The sequence below is a fragment of the Canis lupus genome, chromosome 9, assembly GCF_003254725.2.
Source record: "Canis lupus dingo isolate Sandy chromosome 9, ASM325472v2, whole genome shotgun sequence".
NCBI classification, from domain to species: Eukaryota; Metazoa; Chordata; class Mammalia; order Carnivora; family Canidae; genus Canis; species Canis lupus.
The window spans coordinates 46344297-46361704 of NC_064251.1; the positions used below are offsets into that span (position 1 = coordinate 46344297).

The 17408-nt window shown below is 41.6% G+C and overlaps 1 protein-coding gene across 6 annotated transcripts in view; it reads left to right on the forward strand.

The window, feature by feature from the left end:
* VPS53 (VPS53 subunit of GARP complex) overlaps positions 1–17408 on the forward strand; it is a 143690-nt gene that overhangs the window by 77583 nt on the left and 48699 nt on the right. For all 6 annotated transcript variants that reach the window (XM_049114259.1, XM_025476197.3, XM_035721581.2 and 3 more), the window contains 2 exons: positions 6018–6112; positions 16264–16506. In XM_049114259.1, the coding sequence (XP_048970216.1) occupies positions 6018–6112; positions 16264–16506 (338 nt within the window). The remainder of the gene's footprint in view (positions 1–6017; positions 6113–16263; positions 16507–17408) is intronic.

The window sequence follows — 17408 nt, forward strand, 5'->3', positions numbered from 1 at the left end:
TCATCTCTGGATATCATTAAACTGGATTTGATGAGGCCCCTGTTACCACAAAATCAGTTTACTAGATAAAATATGATTTGTCTCTCTCAGGGCACTTGTTGCTCACCCTGGAATCTAGAGGTGATTGTTGTAAGGACCAAGAGTGCTCATTCTAAGGACATAGAGCACAGGTATGGGGGTAAGCAGAGGCAGACTCTGGTCCGCCATTAGCTGACCACCTGGTGGGTTTTTGCTCTCTCTAGACTTGCCTAGTATTTCCATCTTTAGAAAGAGCCCGTGGTTGTCAAACTATATTCCTCTGTGCCCCATCACATGTTGGCTGTGGGAGTTGGGAGGAGACCATGGCTCTGACTCCCTCCAAACAGAGCAGTTCTGTTCTGAGTCACTTTTATCATGAAATTTCAGGTAAAATTTCTTCTGAACCTGAGGTTTGAGATCTGTTTAGAAACAAAGTACCAAAAACTCCTGGACTAGATGACCCACCTGCAGTCTCACTGGCCGTTACTTATTAGTGATAACACCTGCACACCGTCTCCAGCTCCCTGTAGCCTCCGTAGCACTTGTCTTGCTTGTGGTCCATTAGGTGGGAGCTCCAGGATCTCCCTCTTCCCAACCACTTACTTCTGGAGTTAGGTGTACAGGAAGTGCAGGAGCCCCGCATGGCCTTAGGGAGGAAGTCCACAGGAAGTGAGAGGTGAGCTGAGCCAGAGGTGTAGGGGAAAGCCCCCATTGATGGCCTGGGGTTACTCAACCCATTGTGTCACTGCAGTAAGTAGACATGGCCCTCAAGGGCAGGATCTCTCCTGCCCACTCCTGCAGGGTAGGCTGTTGAAAAAGGAGTGTGAATTTGAAAAAAGGTGTTTAGTCTGAACCACCAGTTGCCGAGTCCCAAGTGATGAAAAATGGCATCTGAAAGGGGCTTGAGGGTACTCAAAGAAAAGGGGAGAAGAAATAAGGAATTTCTGGTTTTAAAATGTACCCTTCTGGTGATCCAAGCAGTTAGATTTAATCTGTTTACATTGGATGGTAATAAAAGGAAGTGGGGCCAGCTGCAGAGCTCCTTACTGTGACAACAGTAACCTTCTATTATTCCCTCAAACTCCAGGAGGAAATAACTGAAACATCTGTGGCTCTTGGACAGAATTCACACACTCAGATAGGCAGCCTGAATGCTACTGCTAAATGACTTCGTATGTTCTTTCAGCAGAGACACAACCCTTTTGGGGAGCCAGACAGTACACAAGGAGACACCAGTTTGAGCTGAAATTCCAGCACCTCTTATCTAAATATGAGTACAGTCACCAAGCAACTATAGGCTGGAGGCAGCCCTGTGGAAAAAAAGCAAAAAGGAAACTTTGGGCAGTCCCTCCCATTGTTCCCCTTTTGCTTCCAGCTCAGACGAAAAATGCTACAAGGGACCAGGAGCTGTGGTGTCAGGTGTCTCCTCACTGCCAGGAGTGGCATTAGTGGGGAGAGGCAGGGTGGAGCAATCACCTGCCCATAGGGTTGGGACACTCACACTGTCTGATGATGCAGTTCTCTGAGTGCCAGTTTTGGAGTGATCTGCAGTGCCTCATCTAGCACAGGATCTGTGGATGACTGACCAACATGAGTTTGTTGGAATAGCACATAGCTATTTTCTTGTATCACTTAGAATTTGTCTCTTGTACATATTCTGAATGAGCTCCTCAGGCTTCTCTAGACCTAGATTTTTATTGTGTGTCACTTTTGCACATGCATAAAAAGGAAAATAAGAGCAAAATAAATAAGATATTCCTAAGACAACTTCACATTCAGAGTCCAACTCCTGTCCCACGTTGTTTTTTTTGTTGTTGTTGTTGGGTTTTTTTGTTTGTTTGTTTAGACTTTGTGTTTTGAATTGTAAACTCATAAGTAGTTGCAGAGTGCAGAGAGGTCCTATATACCCATCTCCCATCCCAGCTTCCCCTAGTGGTGACAGCTACTATAACTATAGTGCATTATTAAAACCGTGAAATTGATTCTAACCCCTATTTTACTCAGGCATGAATGCCCATGTTTTCCCACACTGGTGTCCTCTGGGCTATCTAAAGAATTGGTGACATGCCATTGCTTCAGTGTTCCTTTACTGTCTGGGGTTATTTGCCAAGCCATTGGCATCCATCTCCCAAGCTTTTTATTGTTATTTTATTTATTTTATTTATTTTATTTATTTACTTATTTATCTTTTTATTTATTTTAAAGATTTATTTTTATTTATTTTAAAGATTTATTTATTTATTTATTATTTATTTTATTTAACTTTTTATTTATTTATTTTAAAGATTTTATTTATTTATTCATGAGAGACACAGAGAGAGGCAGAGACATAGGCAGAGGAAGAAGCAGGCTCCCTACAGGGAGCCCGATATAGGACTCGATCCCAGGACCCCAGGATCACAACCTGAGCCAAAGGCAGATGTTCAACCACTGAGCCACCCAAGTGCTAACTAATTTTTACTTTTTTTTTTTTTTTTAATTTTTACTTTTTAAAAGAAAATACCTGGGCAGCCTGCGTGGCTCAGCGGTTTAGCGCTGCCTTCAGCCCAGGGCCTGATCCTGGAGACCTGGGATCGAGTCCCATGTCAGGCTCCCTGCATGGAGCCTGCTTCTCCCTCCGCCTCTCTGTCTCTCGTGAGTAAATAAATAAAAAAATCTTTAAAAAAAAAAAAAGAAAAAAGAAAAAGAAACGAAAATACCTAAATTAGAGAAAAGTTTTCAGAGAATTACAAGAACTCTCAAATATCTTTCCCCTGGAAAGATAACATTTTGCTACATTTACTTTATCTTCCTTTTTTCCCCCCCACCCCCATTCCTCCTCTCCCTTTCTTTCTCTCTATCTTCCCCCTCCCTCTCTGCCTCTCTTTCTTTGGAATAGTTTGTAAGTTAGCATGTATCATGTCCTTTATCTCTAAACATTTCTGTATGTAGTTCCTAACAAGAAGATCATTCAGTTCAGTTACCACAGATCAAAATCAGAAAATGTAGTTTTAGTGTAATACTATGATCTAATTTATAGAGCTTATATTTCATTATGTAGCCATTCTAAGGTAATAAACTAAAACATTGTCAGTAATTGGAAAATTGCCCATAAATTAGTAAACAAAGCCAAATACAAAATATTTTATTTAAAACATGTTGATTGGGCATCCCGGGTGGCTCAGCGGTTTAGCGCCACCTTCAGCCCAGGGCGTAATCCTGGAGACCTGGGATTGAGTCCCACGTCGGGCTCCCTGCATGGAGCCTGCTTCTCCCTCTGCCTGTGCCTGTGCCTCTGCCTCTCTCTCTCTTTCTCTCTCTCTCCTCTCTGTGTATTCTCATGAATAAATAAATAAAATCTTAAAAAAAATAAAACATATTGATTTCGGGGATCCCTGGGTGGCTCAGCAGTTTAGTGCCTGCCTTCAGCCCAGGGCGTGATCCTGGAGTCCTGGGATCAAGTCTCACATCAGGCTCCCTGCATGGAGTCTGCTTCTCCCTCTGCTTATGTCTCTGCCTCTCTGTGTGTGTGTCTCATGAATAAATAAATAAAAATTTTTTAAAAATAAAAATGAAAACATGTTGATTTAAGACATGACAACATTCTGTGTTATATAAACTCCAATTTATAATTACCAGAAGCTATCCTGCAGATGTGTGAATTGTTTTGTCACAGGAAAAAATATAAATGGGATAATTACAATCCTTATAATGACTATTAATAAAAAGCTATCTGGGTATTGTGGCTATAGTTTTCAATTCTAAAATCAGATATCTAGTCTTATAAAAGTTAAATCACATTTATCTATTCATTTAACAATCACCTTATTGAAAAGAATGAAATAATAAAAAATAGATCTGACTTGGAAAATACAGAACAATTAGGTAAAGACCACCCATACATAGCACTATGTCATGGATCTGCCGCTTAAAAGATGGAAGTGTGAGAGAAACTCCCAGAGCACCTGAGAAATGAAGTAGAACTTTGAATTCAGACAAGACAAACTCCGTGAACCCAGGCTGGGGCGTCTCTGGTGGTCTCAGCCTCAAGACCTGACTTTGGTGGTGGCTTCTGGATAAAGCAAAACAACCCGAGTGTAATTATTTTAGGAAGGACCAGAATTTCTAAAAATCTTGCAAAAAAAAAAAAAAACCGAAGACATGGAACTCTCTAAAGGTGATAAAGGGAGAGCTAAACAGGAGACTGGGATATGTCTAAGGTTGACATTTAATTTACAGTGTTCATTTCCAGTTTTTACAGATGCTTTTAACTATTACAGTGTTTTATTTTTAAAAGTTACTAGAAGAAGGGAATCATTATTCTGTTTGTCATTAGGGGCTTAGTTTTTCCTCTATTAAGAGGTATGAACAGTTCTATTCAACAAGTATGCTATGAGTATCAGTTTATTCCCAAATTGTACTCTAATATCAACCCCAGCAAGGGCTCAGGGTCCTTTTGTTGGCATTTGACAATGAATAGAATTGACTTTGTTTTTTCAGGAATACAAAGAGATATGTAGGAGGATATTCACTTATTTCTTAGATCTTTTGAAAAGGAATTAAGAAGCAAACAGAGTTTTTAAATGCTTGCCTACCTAGATGGCCTATATATCAGTGGTTTTTAAGTATCAACTGGGGGCCAGCACTGGCCCTGTTTTACAGTGGCCCAAGGCAAAAACTAAAGACAAAATAGTCTGCTTGCCTGCCTATCTGTCTATGTATCTATCTATCTGGTATAAGATCACCAACTGGTCACCTAGGTGGCTCAGTGGTTGAGCATCTGCCTTTGGCTCAGGTCATGATCCCAGCTGGGATCGAGTCCCATATCAGGCTCCCTATGGGGAGCCTGCTTCTCCCTCTGCCTATGTCTCTGCCTCTCTCTGTGTGTCTCTCATGGATAAATAAATAAAATTAAAAAAAAAAAAAAGAAGGTCACCAACTGTCTTTTCATAGGAAGGACTGCCCTAATGCTGCTATTTTCTCCCTATAAAGTATTTGGGTATAAAATATTCTTAAGGGACTGGTGAGAATGGAAAGTAGCAAAACAAAAAGTTAGCAATGCTATGTTGGTCCTTTACGTTTCTTTTTCTTGCATTTACTCATCAATTCAACAGTTCAGGAACCGTCTCAGCAAAGCAACACTATAAAAGAAAGAGTTCTAGTTCAGGAGATAGGAAGCTTCACCATGTGCCTTTGGGCAGACTGCTAAGTGCATTTTAGGTGTAATATAGTAGTCTAATTCCTACACCAAGGGTTGTTGTGAGGAATAGATGAGATGTTATTTCATGTACAAGTGCTTGATCCAGCTGAGTGAAGTAAGTCAGTCGGAGAAGGACAAACATTATATGTTCTCATTCATGTGGGGAATATAAATAATAGTGAAAGGAAATATAAGGGAAGGGAGAAGAAATGTGTGGGAAATATCAGAAAGGGAGACATAACGTAAAGACTGCTAACTCTGGGAAACGAACTAGGGGTGGTGGAAGGGGAGGAGGGCAGGGGGTGGGAGTGATTGGGTGACGGGCACTGGGGGTTATTCTGTATGTTGGTAAATTGAACACCAATTAAAAAAAAATAAATTCCATAAAAGCAAAAAAAAAAAAAAACAAGTGCTTGATCCATAATAAAAACCACTAAATGGAGGCCATCAAGAATAGATGTGAAATCACTTTATAAATTCTAAAGCATTATGCAAATATAAGGTACTGTTATTAGCTAGGATTAAATTTTTTAAAACAGTCCTATGATGAATAGCTTCCAAATTAAAAGCACATGTGTTATCAGAATAGCAGTAAATCTTTCACCATACAGGGCAAGTCAGTGATATTAACAAAACTGGCTCATTGTTCACAGACTGGCATGAATCAGTGCAAGACATAGTCCCAGTTCAGCTACACGGAGTGCTTATCTGTGTCAGGAGTAAACTTTGAAGGGATTTTTTTCTTTGAAACTGCTTGAAAACTTGAAAAAATGGCTTAAGTATAGATTTCTTTCTTTCTTTTTTTCCCCTCCCTTTACAGCCAAAGAAGCCTAAAGCCCCAGACAATCCATTTCATGGCATTGTCTCCAAGTGTTTCGAGCCTCATCTCTACGTGTATATTGAGTCCCAGGACAAGTGAGTGATGAACGTTTTGCTGTTTTCTACTGCGTTTCTCCCTCCTCTAGTCGTGGTTGGGCCTCACAAGGGCACAGCCCTTTCCAGAGGTTGAAGGAGGTCACAGGCCTCCTGTGACCCTCCCTGGAAACCTTCTAAGGAGATTTTTCACTCTTATGAATATTATCATTTATTGTATCCATAAATCTTAGAACCCCTAGTTTTACTCTAATAATAAGGTCCTAAATGGATCCCTAACAAACTCTTCCCACATAGGTACTGAGCTCTTATATAGCTACACTTGTCAGCCCACAGGGCTTGACCATGGCAGGCACTGGAAAATACAGAAAGAAAGCCTTGTCTCTAATATACATATTTTTCAGTATAATTTGTTTAGGTTTTCATTTTGAAATGATTTAGACTTCTGAAAAAGTTACCAAAAATCCTCATATATCCTTCCCCCAGAGAATGCTACTGTTTTACATAATCACAGTTATCAAAACCAGGAGGGTGACATTGTGCCATGAATGTCTACTTTCTGGCCCAAGATCCCATCATGCATTTGGTTGTCAGGTCTCTTTAGTTTCCTTTAACCTTGAATCCTTCCACAGTCTTTTGTCTATTTCTCATGACCTTGACACTACAGAGTATTGATTGACAAGTTATTTTCTACATTGCCCTCAAATTCAGTTTGTCTGATGTTTGCTCTTGGTTAAATCTAGATTTTGCATTGCAGGCAAGTATACCATACAGGTGATGTCATGTCCCTCTGCTTACATCACATCAGGAGGCACTTCATGTGGCTATGTCTCATTACTGGTGATGTTAACTTTGATCACTTAAGATGGTGCTTGCTAGCTTTTTCTGCTTTGAAGCTACTATTTTTCTCTTTGTAATTAATAAGTATCATGTGGGGGAATACATTGGGACTATGTAACTATTCCTGTTTCTCCTCACACTGTGCCCACTCATTTTGACATCCCTTGATGATTCGTGCCTGAAGCAGTTATTACTATAGTGTTTGCCAAATGTTGATTTTCCATTTCCATCATTTCTCCTGTATTTATTAATTAGATTTCTTCTGTAAAGAAGCACTTCCCCTTCATCCCCCTGTGTGTGTGCTTATTTATGTCAGTATGCACTGGTAGATTCTTACTTTCTTTTATGGATTTTTTTTTAAGATTTTATTTATTTATTCATAGAGACCGAGAGAGAGAGAGAGAGAGGCAGAGACACAGGCAGAGGGAGAAGCAGGCATCATACAGAGAGCCTGACGTGGGACTCGATCCAGGTTCTCCAGGATCATGCCCTGGGCTGCAGGCGGCGCTAAACCGCTGTGCCACCGGGGCTGCCCTCTTTTATGGATTAGCATCCATTTAATATACATACTTTTTATAAACACAGGAGTTCCTAAAAATTTTCACAAAGCAGCCCACTGCTGCCACGTTTCCTCACAGTGGTCAGAGGAGTATGTTCAAGTTCCAGTGTCCATTTTTCATGAAAAAGAGGAAGGCCTCTCCTCATCCCTGAATTTCTGTCCACAGCCAGAGGATCAATTGAAGACCCTTCCACACTGGAAGGCAGATTTTGGAAAAGTCAGGTTTCTGGAGACAGGCTGGTCCTGGCTCTGAGACGAGGCCTTGTAGCCTAAAAAACATACTTGGGAGGACCCGACAGTGGCTCACGTGGGGAGCACAGTAGCGACTGTGAGAGAGTTCTCAAGGGAAGTTCTCTGGGAAAGCATTTAGGTGCTGAAATTTAGTCCCTTTTTTTTTTTTTTTTAATGCTTCTGTTGTGGGTTAGCAAATTCTTGTTTCCCAATATGTTTCAGAGGCAAACCATAAGATTAAGAGATTTTTTTTAAAAAAAGGAGAGAGAGACTTTTTCAAGTGGATTCACTACATGGGACCTTATTATTATTCACCTATTTGATTCTGTAGATTGCATCTACTTTTTGACCCCATATAAATACAAAATGTGGGGATCCCTGGGTGGCTCAGCGGTTCAGCGCCTGCCTTTGGCCCAGGGCGTGATCCTGGAGTCCCAGGATCGAGTCCCACGTCGGGCTCCGGGCATGGAGCCTGCTTCTCCCTCTTCCTGTGTCTCTGCTTCTCTCTCTCTCTCTCTCTCTCTCTCTCTCATAAATAAATAAATCTTTAAAAAACAAATATAAAATGTTTCATATTAAAGTTGTAGAAAATGAACTTTGTAGAAGAGCTTCTATGTTAACAGAAACAACCTCCTGTTTCCTAGCCCCCAAAGAAAGAGGTGCTTTCACATTTGCCTTGCAAAGCCAGGCTGCCGCCTCCTCTCTATTCTTTGGACTTATGTCCAAAAGCACACAGAAAGGCAGTAATTGCTATTGCCATTTGCTCCTTTGGAACACCTTGTCTTCTGTGTTAAAAGGTTTTTTCTCAGGAAGTTAGTGAGACACCTCAAGAGACAGGTAAAAGACCAGTTATTTAGTTATTTACCTAAGAGATTAACAGGTATTAGAGCAGCCCACCTAGATCACTATTTTTGGACAAAACCTCTTCTCTCATCAACTCCAATTCTTATTTTTAAAAAGGTTTAAAAGCTGTTGGATCCAGAGTTTAAAGTGGATATCTGAAATAACCACATACTTTCCTCAGACCTACCTGGTCTAGAGAGTTGTTTTTCTGAATTCTCTTAATTCTGGTATCTACTCTTTTCACATAGCCTGGATTCATATAAAGTGTACTCATTGTTCATGATACTTCGGGCAGAGAGCCAGACCACCCTTCCTTAGGGACTCTCCATTTCTCTATGAAAAATGAAGTGCTGGCCACTCATCCTGCCGTTTGGCCTCACTAGGATGTTTCCACAGCACTGGGGAAGTAGCAGAAGCTACTTGTAGGAGAATTGCGTAGGTTGTGCTGTTGTCGCTCCAGAATAAGCAGCAAAGGCTTGAAGTAGAAAACAGAGTTCAAGAAATCCATTTCCTCATCTTTTAAAGCAGAGAATCAGACAAAATAATGCCTATGGCAGTGGCTATTAACCTTTTTTTGAGTCATGGATCCCTTTGAGAGCTCAATGAAACTATAGACTCTCTTGCCAAAAGAAAATTCACGTAAACCCACACACTATCTTGAGTGCAGTTTCAAGGGGTTCTACAAGTCCTTTTGTCAAAGAAACCTAAGGGAAGAAACTCAGGTGGGGACTGATTTTGTACTTATTACAGTCTTGTAGCTTTGACTCAAAAATCTGCAAGGGTGGAAAATCTTAGACCATTCACAAGCTCCCAGATGACAGAGACCCAACACAGTGTAGTGGAAAGAGCGTGGGCCTAGATGCCAGACAGACCAGGATTTGAGTCTGCACTCACTAGCCTGGGACCTCAAGCATGGTACTTAACCTCTTGGAGTTTGTTTTATCCTCTCTACAGTCAAGTTAGTAATGTTCCCCCCACAGGATCAGTGGCCAGGATGAGATGAGATGACATGCTGGCATTTGGCACAAGTGATACCTGCCCTGCCCACCTGGTGCTCTCGTTCCAGACTCTCAAGTAGCCCTGATCAGTGTTGCCAGCTTTCTGTTGGGCCTGGCATGGAGTCCGCCCTCTCATCTCCCAAGCCTTTCACCTGCCCAGGCAAAGTTCTGGCAGCACCTGCCCCAGCCAAAAGCCAAATAGCAGCGGGAGAACTGCAGAGCCAGTACCTAGGGAGGAGGAAGAAAGTAAGGATATCCCCAGAGCTGTCTCCTCAGCAGATTGGGCTAACCTGTCCTTCTATGTTTTAAGCAGCTTTCTCAACTTTTGTTTATGTTCAAGAAGGAAGTTATATAACTTTTACTCTTGGGAATGTAGTGATTTTCTCTGGCTGACGCTTGGAGAAGAGATTTCTCTACATAGACACTTTCTTTAAATTGCAGACAAGAGTGCCCCCATTACTCCTTAGTACTTCAGTGTGTGTTTCCTATAAATCAGGATACAGTCTACCTAGCCACAGTGTACATATCAATGTCAGGAAGTTAACTTGATCCATTAGTACCATTTAATTCATAGACTCCATTCCATTTCACTGGTAGTCCCAGTCATGTCTTTTCTAGATCCAGGATCCGTGCCAGAATCACAGGGTGCATTTACTTGTCATGTCTCTTTGGTCTCTTCAATCCAGAAATATAACTCATTCTTTCTTTATCTTTCATGACCTTGAAATTTTTGAAGAGTACAGGCCAATTTGTTTGTGGAATGTCCCTCCATCTGAGCTTGACTAATGTTTCTTCATGATTTATGATTTATGCAGAAGTGATGCTGGGTTCTTTTCAGTAATTCATTTTAGGAGGACACAGTGTCCTACTTGTGGTCAATTTTTATTACTTGCTTTAGATGGAGTCTACCAGGCTTCTCTATTTATTAATAAGTAATAATAATAAGTGTCAGGAGAAACATTAAAACCATATAAATAGTCTTTTTCTCATCTTCCACCTCCCGCTGATACCTGCCTGAATCACTTATTACTAAAACAGTTGCCGAATTACAATTTTTCTAATACTGTCAATTATTATTATTATTAATACAATTTTTCTTCTGCTTTTATTAGTTTGCATTATATTTTAAGAGAAAGCTTTCTCTTTTCCACATTTATTGTGTCAGCATGTACCCATAGATTCCTATTTTATTCAGTGGGTTATATCTGTTACTACCTTCTTTTTTTTAAAGATTTTATTTATTTATTCATGAGAGACACAGAGAGAAGGCAAAGATATAGGCAGAGGGAAAAGCAGGCTTCTCTCAGGGAGCCCAATGTGGGACTCACGTCCTGAGCCAAAGGCAGACGCTCAACTGCTGAGCCACCACGGGCATCCCCCGTTATTACCTTTTTTTAAGTTTATGTTGGGATAAGTTTATACCTACATAAAAGTTTCAGAAATAGCACTGATTGCTCATATTCCTTTCTCCCAAGTTCTCCTGATGTTAACATCTTATATAACCATAGCAGTTACCACTCCAGCAAGTTAACGTTGGTACAGTTCTATTTACTAAACTCAGGATTTATTTGGATTTCCCACCAGTTTTTCCACTGATGTCTTTTTTTTCTTTCAGGTTCTGTCATTGTTTTAATGCTCAAATTGTCCCTGATTTGGCCACTGGAATCCCTTCAAACTGGTTTTTCATGCTTTTTGCATGCACCTATCATTTCTGGCACAACAAAATATACCAGAGTCTCTGGCACTTTCCTACCCCAGCCCTGGAGTCACCCATTTTTCCAAGATCCCTTGTTTCTTTGGAAATGATACTTAGAAACTAAGTTCGGAGGATCAGATATGTTCATTACTGCTTGAATGTTATGCTTCTAGGCACTTGCAGTTGAAAGAGCTAAGGATTATATGTGGGTATATACATATATGTATACCTCCATATCTGTTTTTATACCGACTTATTAAAACCTGGGAGTTTATGCCAATAACTCTAATTCTGATCTAATACCACAGGGTTTATTTTAGCCTCTCCTTTTCCTTGTTTCTAACTACCTTCCACAGCAGTGAGAAACTTGGGTCCCCAGATCTTCCCTGTATTTATTTATTTGCCCCATTTACCTGTGTGTAACCCATCTCCCAGTTGTGATCAAGCCAAACCTCAGCTCTGCAACACCACTGGCCATACTAGAGCCAAGTCGTCGGCCTCTACCTAAGAGCAGGGGAGGAAGGGGTCCAAGTTAGTTTGAGTACCCTTGAGTTAACAAGCTCTGTAAACTCTGGGGGATCCTAAGCTTCATTGCCCATGATCTCCTCCTTGCCAGCTTTGTCTGACTGCCATCTTCCTTTCCCTGTGCCATTCCAGTTAGAGTATTGTTGCTGGGGATGCTGACTGCAAATCCCAGAAGAAACTGCCTTAGTCTTTCCTCTACTGATACTGCTCTGCAGTGGTCTTTCATCTTGGGTCATTTCATCGATCGGTGGAACCCTCAGCAGTAGTTCACATGGCCCCCTGACATGCTTGTACATTCTTGGGCAGAAAGCTCATGCTGCAAAGGAGGAGGTGAAAGATACCATCCACATCCATGGTGTGTTCCTTTAAGCTGGAGAGAAAGTGAACATAGCAACAAGCACAATGCCATCTATCTGTAGAGTTTTTTAGTGTTGTGAAATCAAAATCACAGTACAGTGGATAAAGCTGGCTTTTGGAGTCAGACACCCCTAAGTTCAGATTCCAGCTCCAACAAATTCTGTGACCTAGGGCAAGCTATATTATTTTGCTCAGCCTCAGTTTTGTCATTTACAAAATGGAGATAAGAATGCCTTCTCCTCGGGGCTGTTGTGAGAAGATAGTATTTCTAATGCATCTGGCACAGATGCCACCCAGGCATCTGTTTATAGGCCTGTAGCCTGGTGGGAGATTGTGGTGTATGGCATGAAGGCATGAAGCTACCAGTAGTTTGCTGTGGGAATACAGAGGACTGTATAAATCAAACTGAAGGTCAAACTTTTGCCCCATCCCCTCTTCCTTACGTCCTCCCTCCCACAGACCATATACTGTGCTCACTTCTACTCCAGGCCTTTATTGCCTCATCTAGTCTACTGCAGAATTTTCTCTCTGGTTTCCTTTGTCTGAAACAAATGGTTAATATTGTCTGTACTGCAAAATTAGCATTTTGTTGCTATCTTGAAATCTCAACATCATGAGCATGAGCGTTCTGACTCCTTACATAGATTAGAGCTCCTGATGGGTTGATGCTGTGTCCTGACCACCATACCCAGCAGCACCTTGATCAGGGCTTGACCCTTTAGAAACTCTTCCTTGATTGTAATTGCTTTATAGTGTGAAAGACACCTCCTTATGACTCCACTCAGCAGGTCAATATGCCACATGCTCCTTTCTCTAGTAGTCTTACAGGGTCTGGCCAGACTCAGGCTAGTGTTTGGTGCCTAGAAGAAATGACAACCTTTGTTGTTGTTGTTGTTGTTGTTTTTAGTTGAACTCATTTATATCTTGTATGTATATATGCACATACCATATCTTATACATATCTTATATGTATATATGCACATACTACATGCTCAGTTTGAAATCCATTGGATAGGGCCATCTGTGCTGTGACATGTTGATTACTTGTTTTCCAGTGTCTCCTATGGCACAGAAGCATGGAGATGCAAAGAGTAGCATTGTAAGGGAGGGAAGCTTACTCTGACGGGTTTATATCTCATCTGCCCAGAGGACGGCGTCAAAAGTGCTCTGGGAGACAGCCTGCAAAGTATACAAGAACTTCAGAGGTTTTCTTTAAGTGGAAATTTTCTTTTGTTTTAGGAGCATGATTAATTTATAATCCTACTGATCAGGTTGGCTCTGAAATACGAGGCAGGGAAGTAAGTATCCTGACTTCAGCTACTAGGGGAACTGGATGAGTGGTTAAAATAAAAACACTTCAGAGCTCTGGCCCCTGTTTTTGTTGGCACTAGAGATTTGGCAATTAGCATCTCTCCTAAGAAGACTCAAGTGGAACTTTTTGATTTCTGTTATGTGCTCTCCTCCCCTGCACCAGCCCCTGCCCCATCCCCACCTTCCCACCCTTCTGCTCCTGTCCTTCAGGCAGAGTGTAGGGCTGACCAGCTGGGTACATACTGGGCACCGACATAACTGGAAGATTACCTTTACACACATAAGCGTGAGGGGTGGGCCTGGGGAGAGCAGGAAGAAATAAACATTATCCCTCAAGGAGCATGTGATAATGCATATGAACCGGGGAAGAAGATTGAGCAAGCACCTTTAGCTTGTGTACCAACTTCAGCTTATCAGTAACTAGCTAGATGCTGGTTCAAGAAGGATTCTGAAATTACACCAAAGATCAGTGAAAGAGAAAGCCATTATTGATACATTGCTGTGCTGCGGGCCCAGGATAGGAGAAGGCTGTCATGTTTCTTTTTTTTTTTTTATTTTTTTTATTTATGATAGTCACAGAGAGAGAGAGAGAGAGAGAGGCAGAGACACAGGCAGAGGGAGAAGCAGGCTCCATGCACTGGGAGCCCGATGTGGGATTCGATCCCGGGTCTCCAGGATCGCGCCCTAGGCCGAAGGCAGGCGCCAAACCGCTGCGCCACCTAGGGATCCCTGTTTCTTGAACATTTGACATCCTTCCTTATGCTGGATAGTAAAGTGTTACAATAATAATAATAATAATAATAATAATAATAATAATAATAAAAAAAATGTCAGTGTATGGCAAATGACAGAAGTTGAAATTGAGACAGAAGGTGGTGGGAGTGGGAGTTGTCCAGCCTGAGCCCTGAGCCAAGCCTAAGGATGAGTAGAGAGGTAGCAGAAGAGCCTCCTTGGCCAGGGGAGGCATCCAGGCATTACAGGCAAAGGCCCAGAGTCAGGGATAGAGATGGGGCAGGGGGCAGTTGAGGGGAATCTGGCTGGCATGGAGGGTCCCCATGCAGGAGCAATGAGAGATTACAGGAAAGGGGGGGCAAGAAGAGGCAACAAGGAATGGGGTGGTGACCCTGCAGCTTCCTCTCCTTCCCTGCTTGCTGACCATCACCACAAAGACCTAGCCTAGACCTGAAGTTCTTTGAGGGCAGAGTGGCTACATCTGGATATAATAAACTTTCAATAACAAAATCTCTTGAGTAAAATGTCAATTTTCTCCTATTCCTGCTAATTGATGCTGTGTGTGGTTCTTGTCTTTTTCTTCCTGTTACATAAATACATTTTGAAAGCACAGCTGGATTCTTGTAGCCTTAGACAGCAACCTAAAAAGACATAAAATGTCAAGAGGTGGGGACTCCTCCCATTCTTCATACAGCACAAATGTGCAGGAAACAATGAGTAGAGCCCTGTTGGGTCCTAGCTATGATGACTCAGTATGACTGAGCCAGATTCAGTGATGTTTGAATGGGGGATGAGGAGACAGCTACAGCCGTCATCACTGTCGTGACCTGCTGCAAGCCTGAGGCTGCCATACCCTCCCTTGTCCCAAGATTTTTTACCCTTTTGATTCTGAAAGTTTTAAGGAAAAAACTGCATTAAAATACTGCATTAAGTGATCCCTGGGTGGCGCAGCGGTTTGGCGCCTGCCTTTGGCCCACGGCGCGATCCTGGAGACCCCGGGATCAAGTCCCACGTCGGGCTCCCGGTGCATGGAGCCTGCTTCTCCCTCTGCCTGTGTCTCTGCCTCTCTCTCTCTCTCTCTGTGACTATCATAAATAAATAAAAATTAAAAATAAAATAAAATAATAAAATAAAATAAAATGAAATACTGCATTAAAACCCCAAGCATTAGAATATTTCTAAGTATATAAGAATACTTAGGCATCTGTCTTATGTGCACATTTAATAATATCAAAATATTTGCTGACACCATAACCTTTTTGTATTTTCAGACGTACGAAGGTAGAGTGCTTAGCATGAAATTTGAGCCCAGGCTATTTGGTTTTGAATCCTGGATCCGCTCCTCTCTTGCTCTATGACCTTGGACAAGGTCCTTAACTTTTCTGCACCTTGCTTTTTGAAAATGAGGACAGGAATAGTCCATACTTCATAAGTTTATTGTGAATATTGAGTGAAGTGCAGTGAAACGACATTTCTAAAGAGCTGACATAGGGCACCTGCAGTGGTTGAGTGTCTGTCTTTGGCTCAGGTCGTGATCCTGGGGTCCTGTAATCAAGTTCCACATTGGGCTCACTACAGGAAGCCTGCTTCTTCCTCTGCCTGTGTCTGCCTCTCTCTGTGTGTCTCTCAGGAATAAATAAAGTTTTTTTAAAAAATAAATTACTGACACAGCGTGTGCCTGGTATATTGTATGTGTTCAGAAAATGATCACTGTTGTTACTTAGGATTTTCATTTGTGGAGAGAGGAAATGGTAGTAAAATGATAGTAGGACCAGTGCAAGCACTTAAATGGTAGCTTCTAGGCTCAGCTATGCCACTAAATTGTGTGACAAACATTTTAGACCTTAATTTTTTCATCTCTTAGAGGATCCAGTAATACCTTATCTCCCTTACAGAGGCTTGGGGTCAGATGTGATCATGAAATGCCTTGAGAAGCATAAAGCAGCACTCAAATTGTTGGGAGTGCTGATGGTGGTTAATGAAGATATGGATAAAAGTCTGATTTTAAACGTGAAAAGCATTAGGAATGATTTACCCATGGCAATTGAGCACATTTGCTTTATCTTTCTTGAAATAACATTGTAGGATTTCTTCCTTCTAGAAACCTTGGAGAGCTGATTGATAGGTTTGTGGCCGATTTCAAAGCCCAGGGGCCACCTAAGCCCAACACTGAAGAAGGAGGTGCTGTGCTCCCCAGCTGTGCTGATCTCTTTGTCTACTACAAGAAGTGCATGGTGCAGTGCTCTCAACTCAGTACTGGGGAGCCAATGATCGCTCTGACCACCATTTTCCAGAAGTACCTCCGAGAATATGCCTGGAAAATCCTTTCTGGCAATCTACCCAAGTGAGTGCCATTCTTGCTGATCTGAGTGGTGAAGCAAGATTCTGAATATACCTAAATATGGGAATCTAAGAAAATCTAATCTGAAATTGTTTACTGAACTGCTAAGAGTCTCAGGGAAGGAGGGAAACACTCTTACCGAGTTCCCAAGGGTCTGAGATGATTTCCATTCTAATGGGATTCCACAGCTGATCAAGACCATTAGAGGAAATACCGTCACTGGCTGCCAGCATAGGTCAGATCTTAACCACAGTGAACTCAAGGGTCAATTCCATCATGTATGTATTTATTCTGTGTGGATTCAACAATAGGTAGGTGGCCAAAAAAAAGTAAGGTGGTGGTGGTAATAACTTTTATTAACAGCACAGGCAGTTTCATTCAATGAGAGTATGCCCTGGGATGATAAACACATGGGAAGCATGAATCTGCATTTCCCTTGATCTGATTATGTTCCAAAGTCTCTTAGTTTGTATGTGTCTTGTTGAATAGAGTCTCATGTTTAAAGATGTGGTAGGACTTGGGAAGAGGAGGTTACATAGCACAGCCCCTAATTATAGTGACTTCACGGTGTTCTGGGACATCAGAATATTGTTATAATGCTTATTAATTGAAATAAATGGCTGTTCAACTAGATTTTTTCAACTAAAGATTTTTGGTTCAAGGGTGCCTGGGTGGTTCAGTTGATTAAGGCATCTGACTCTTGATCTCAGCTCAGGATTTGATCTCGAGGTCATAAGTTCAAGCCCTGCATTGGGCTCCAAGCCCAGCATGGACCCTACTTTGATTAACTAATTAAAATATTAAAGATTTTGGTTCTATAGCAATTTTGATTATGATAGAGTATGATCTAAAGTAATGCTTTGGTGGGGACACCTGGATGGCTCAGCAGTTGAGCATCTGCCTTT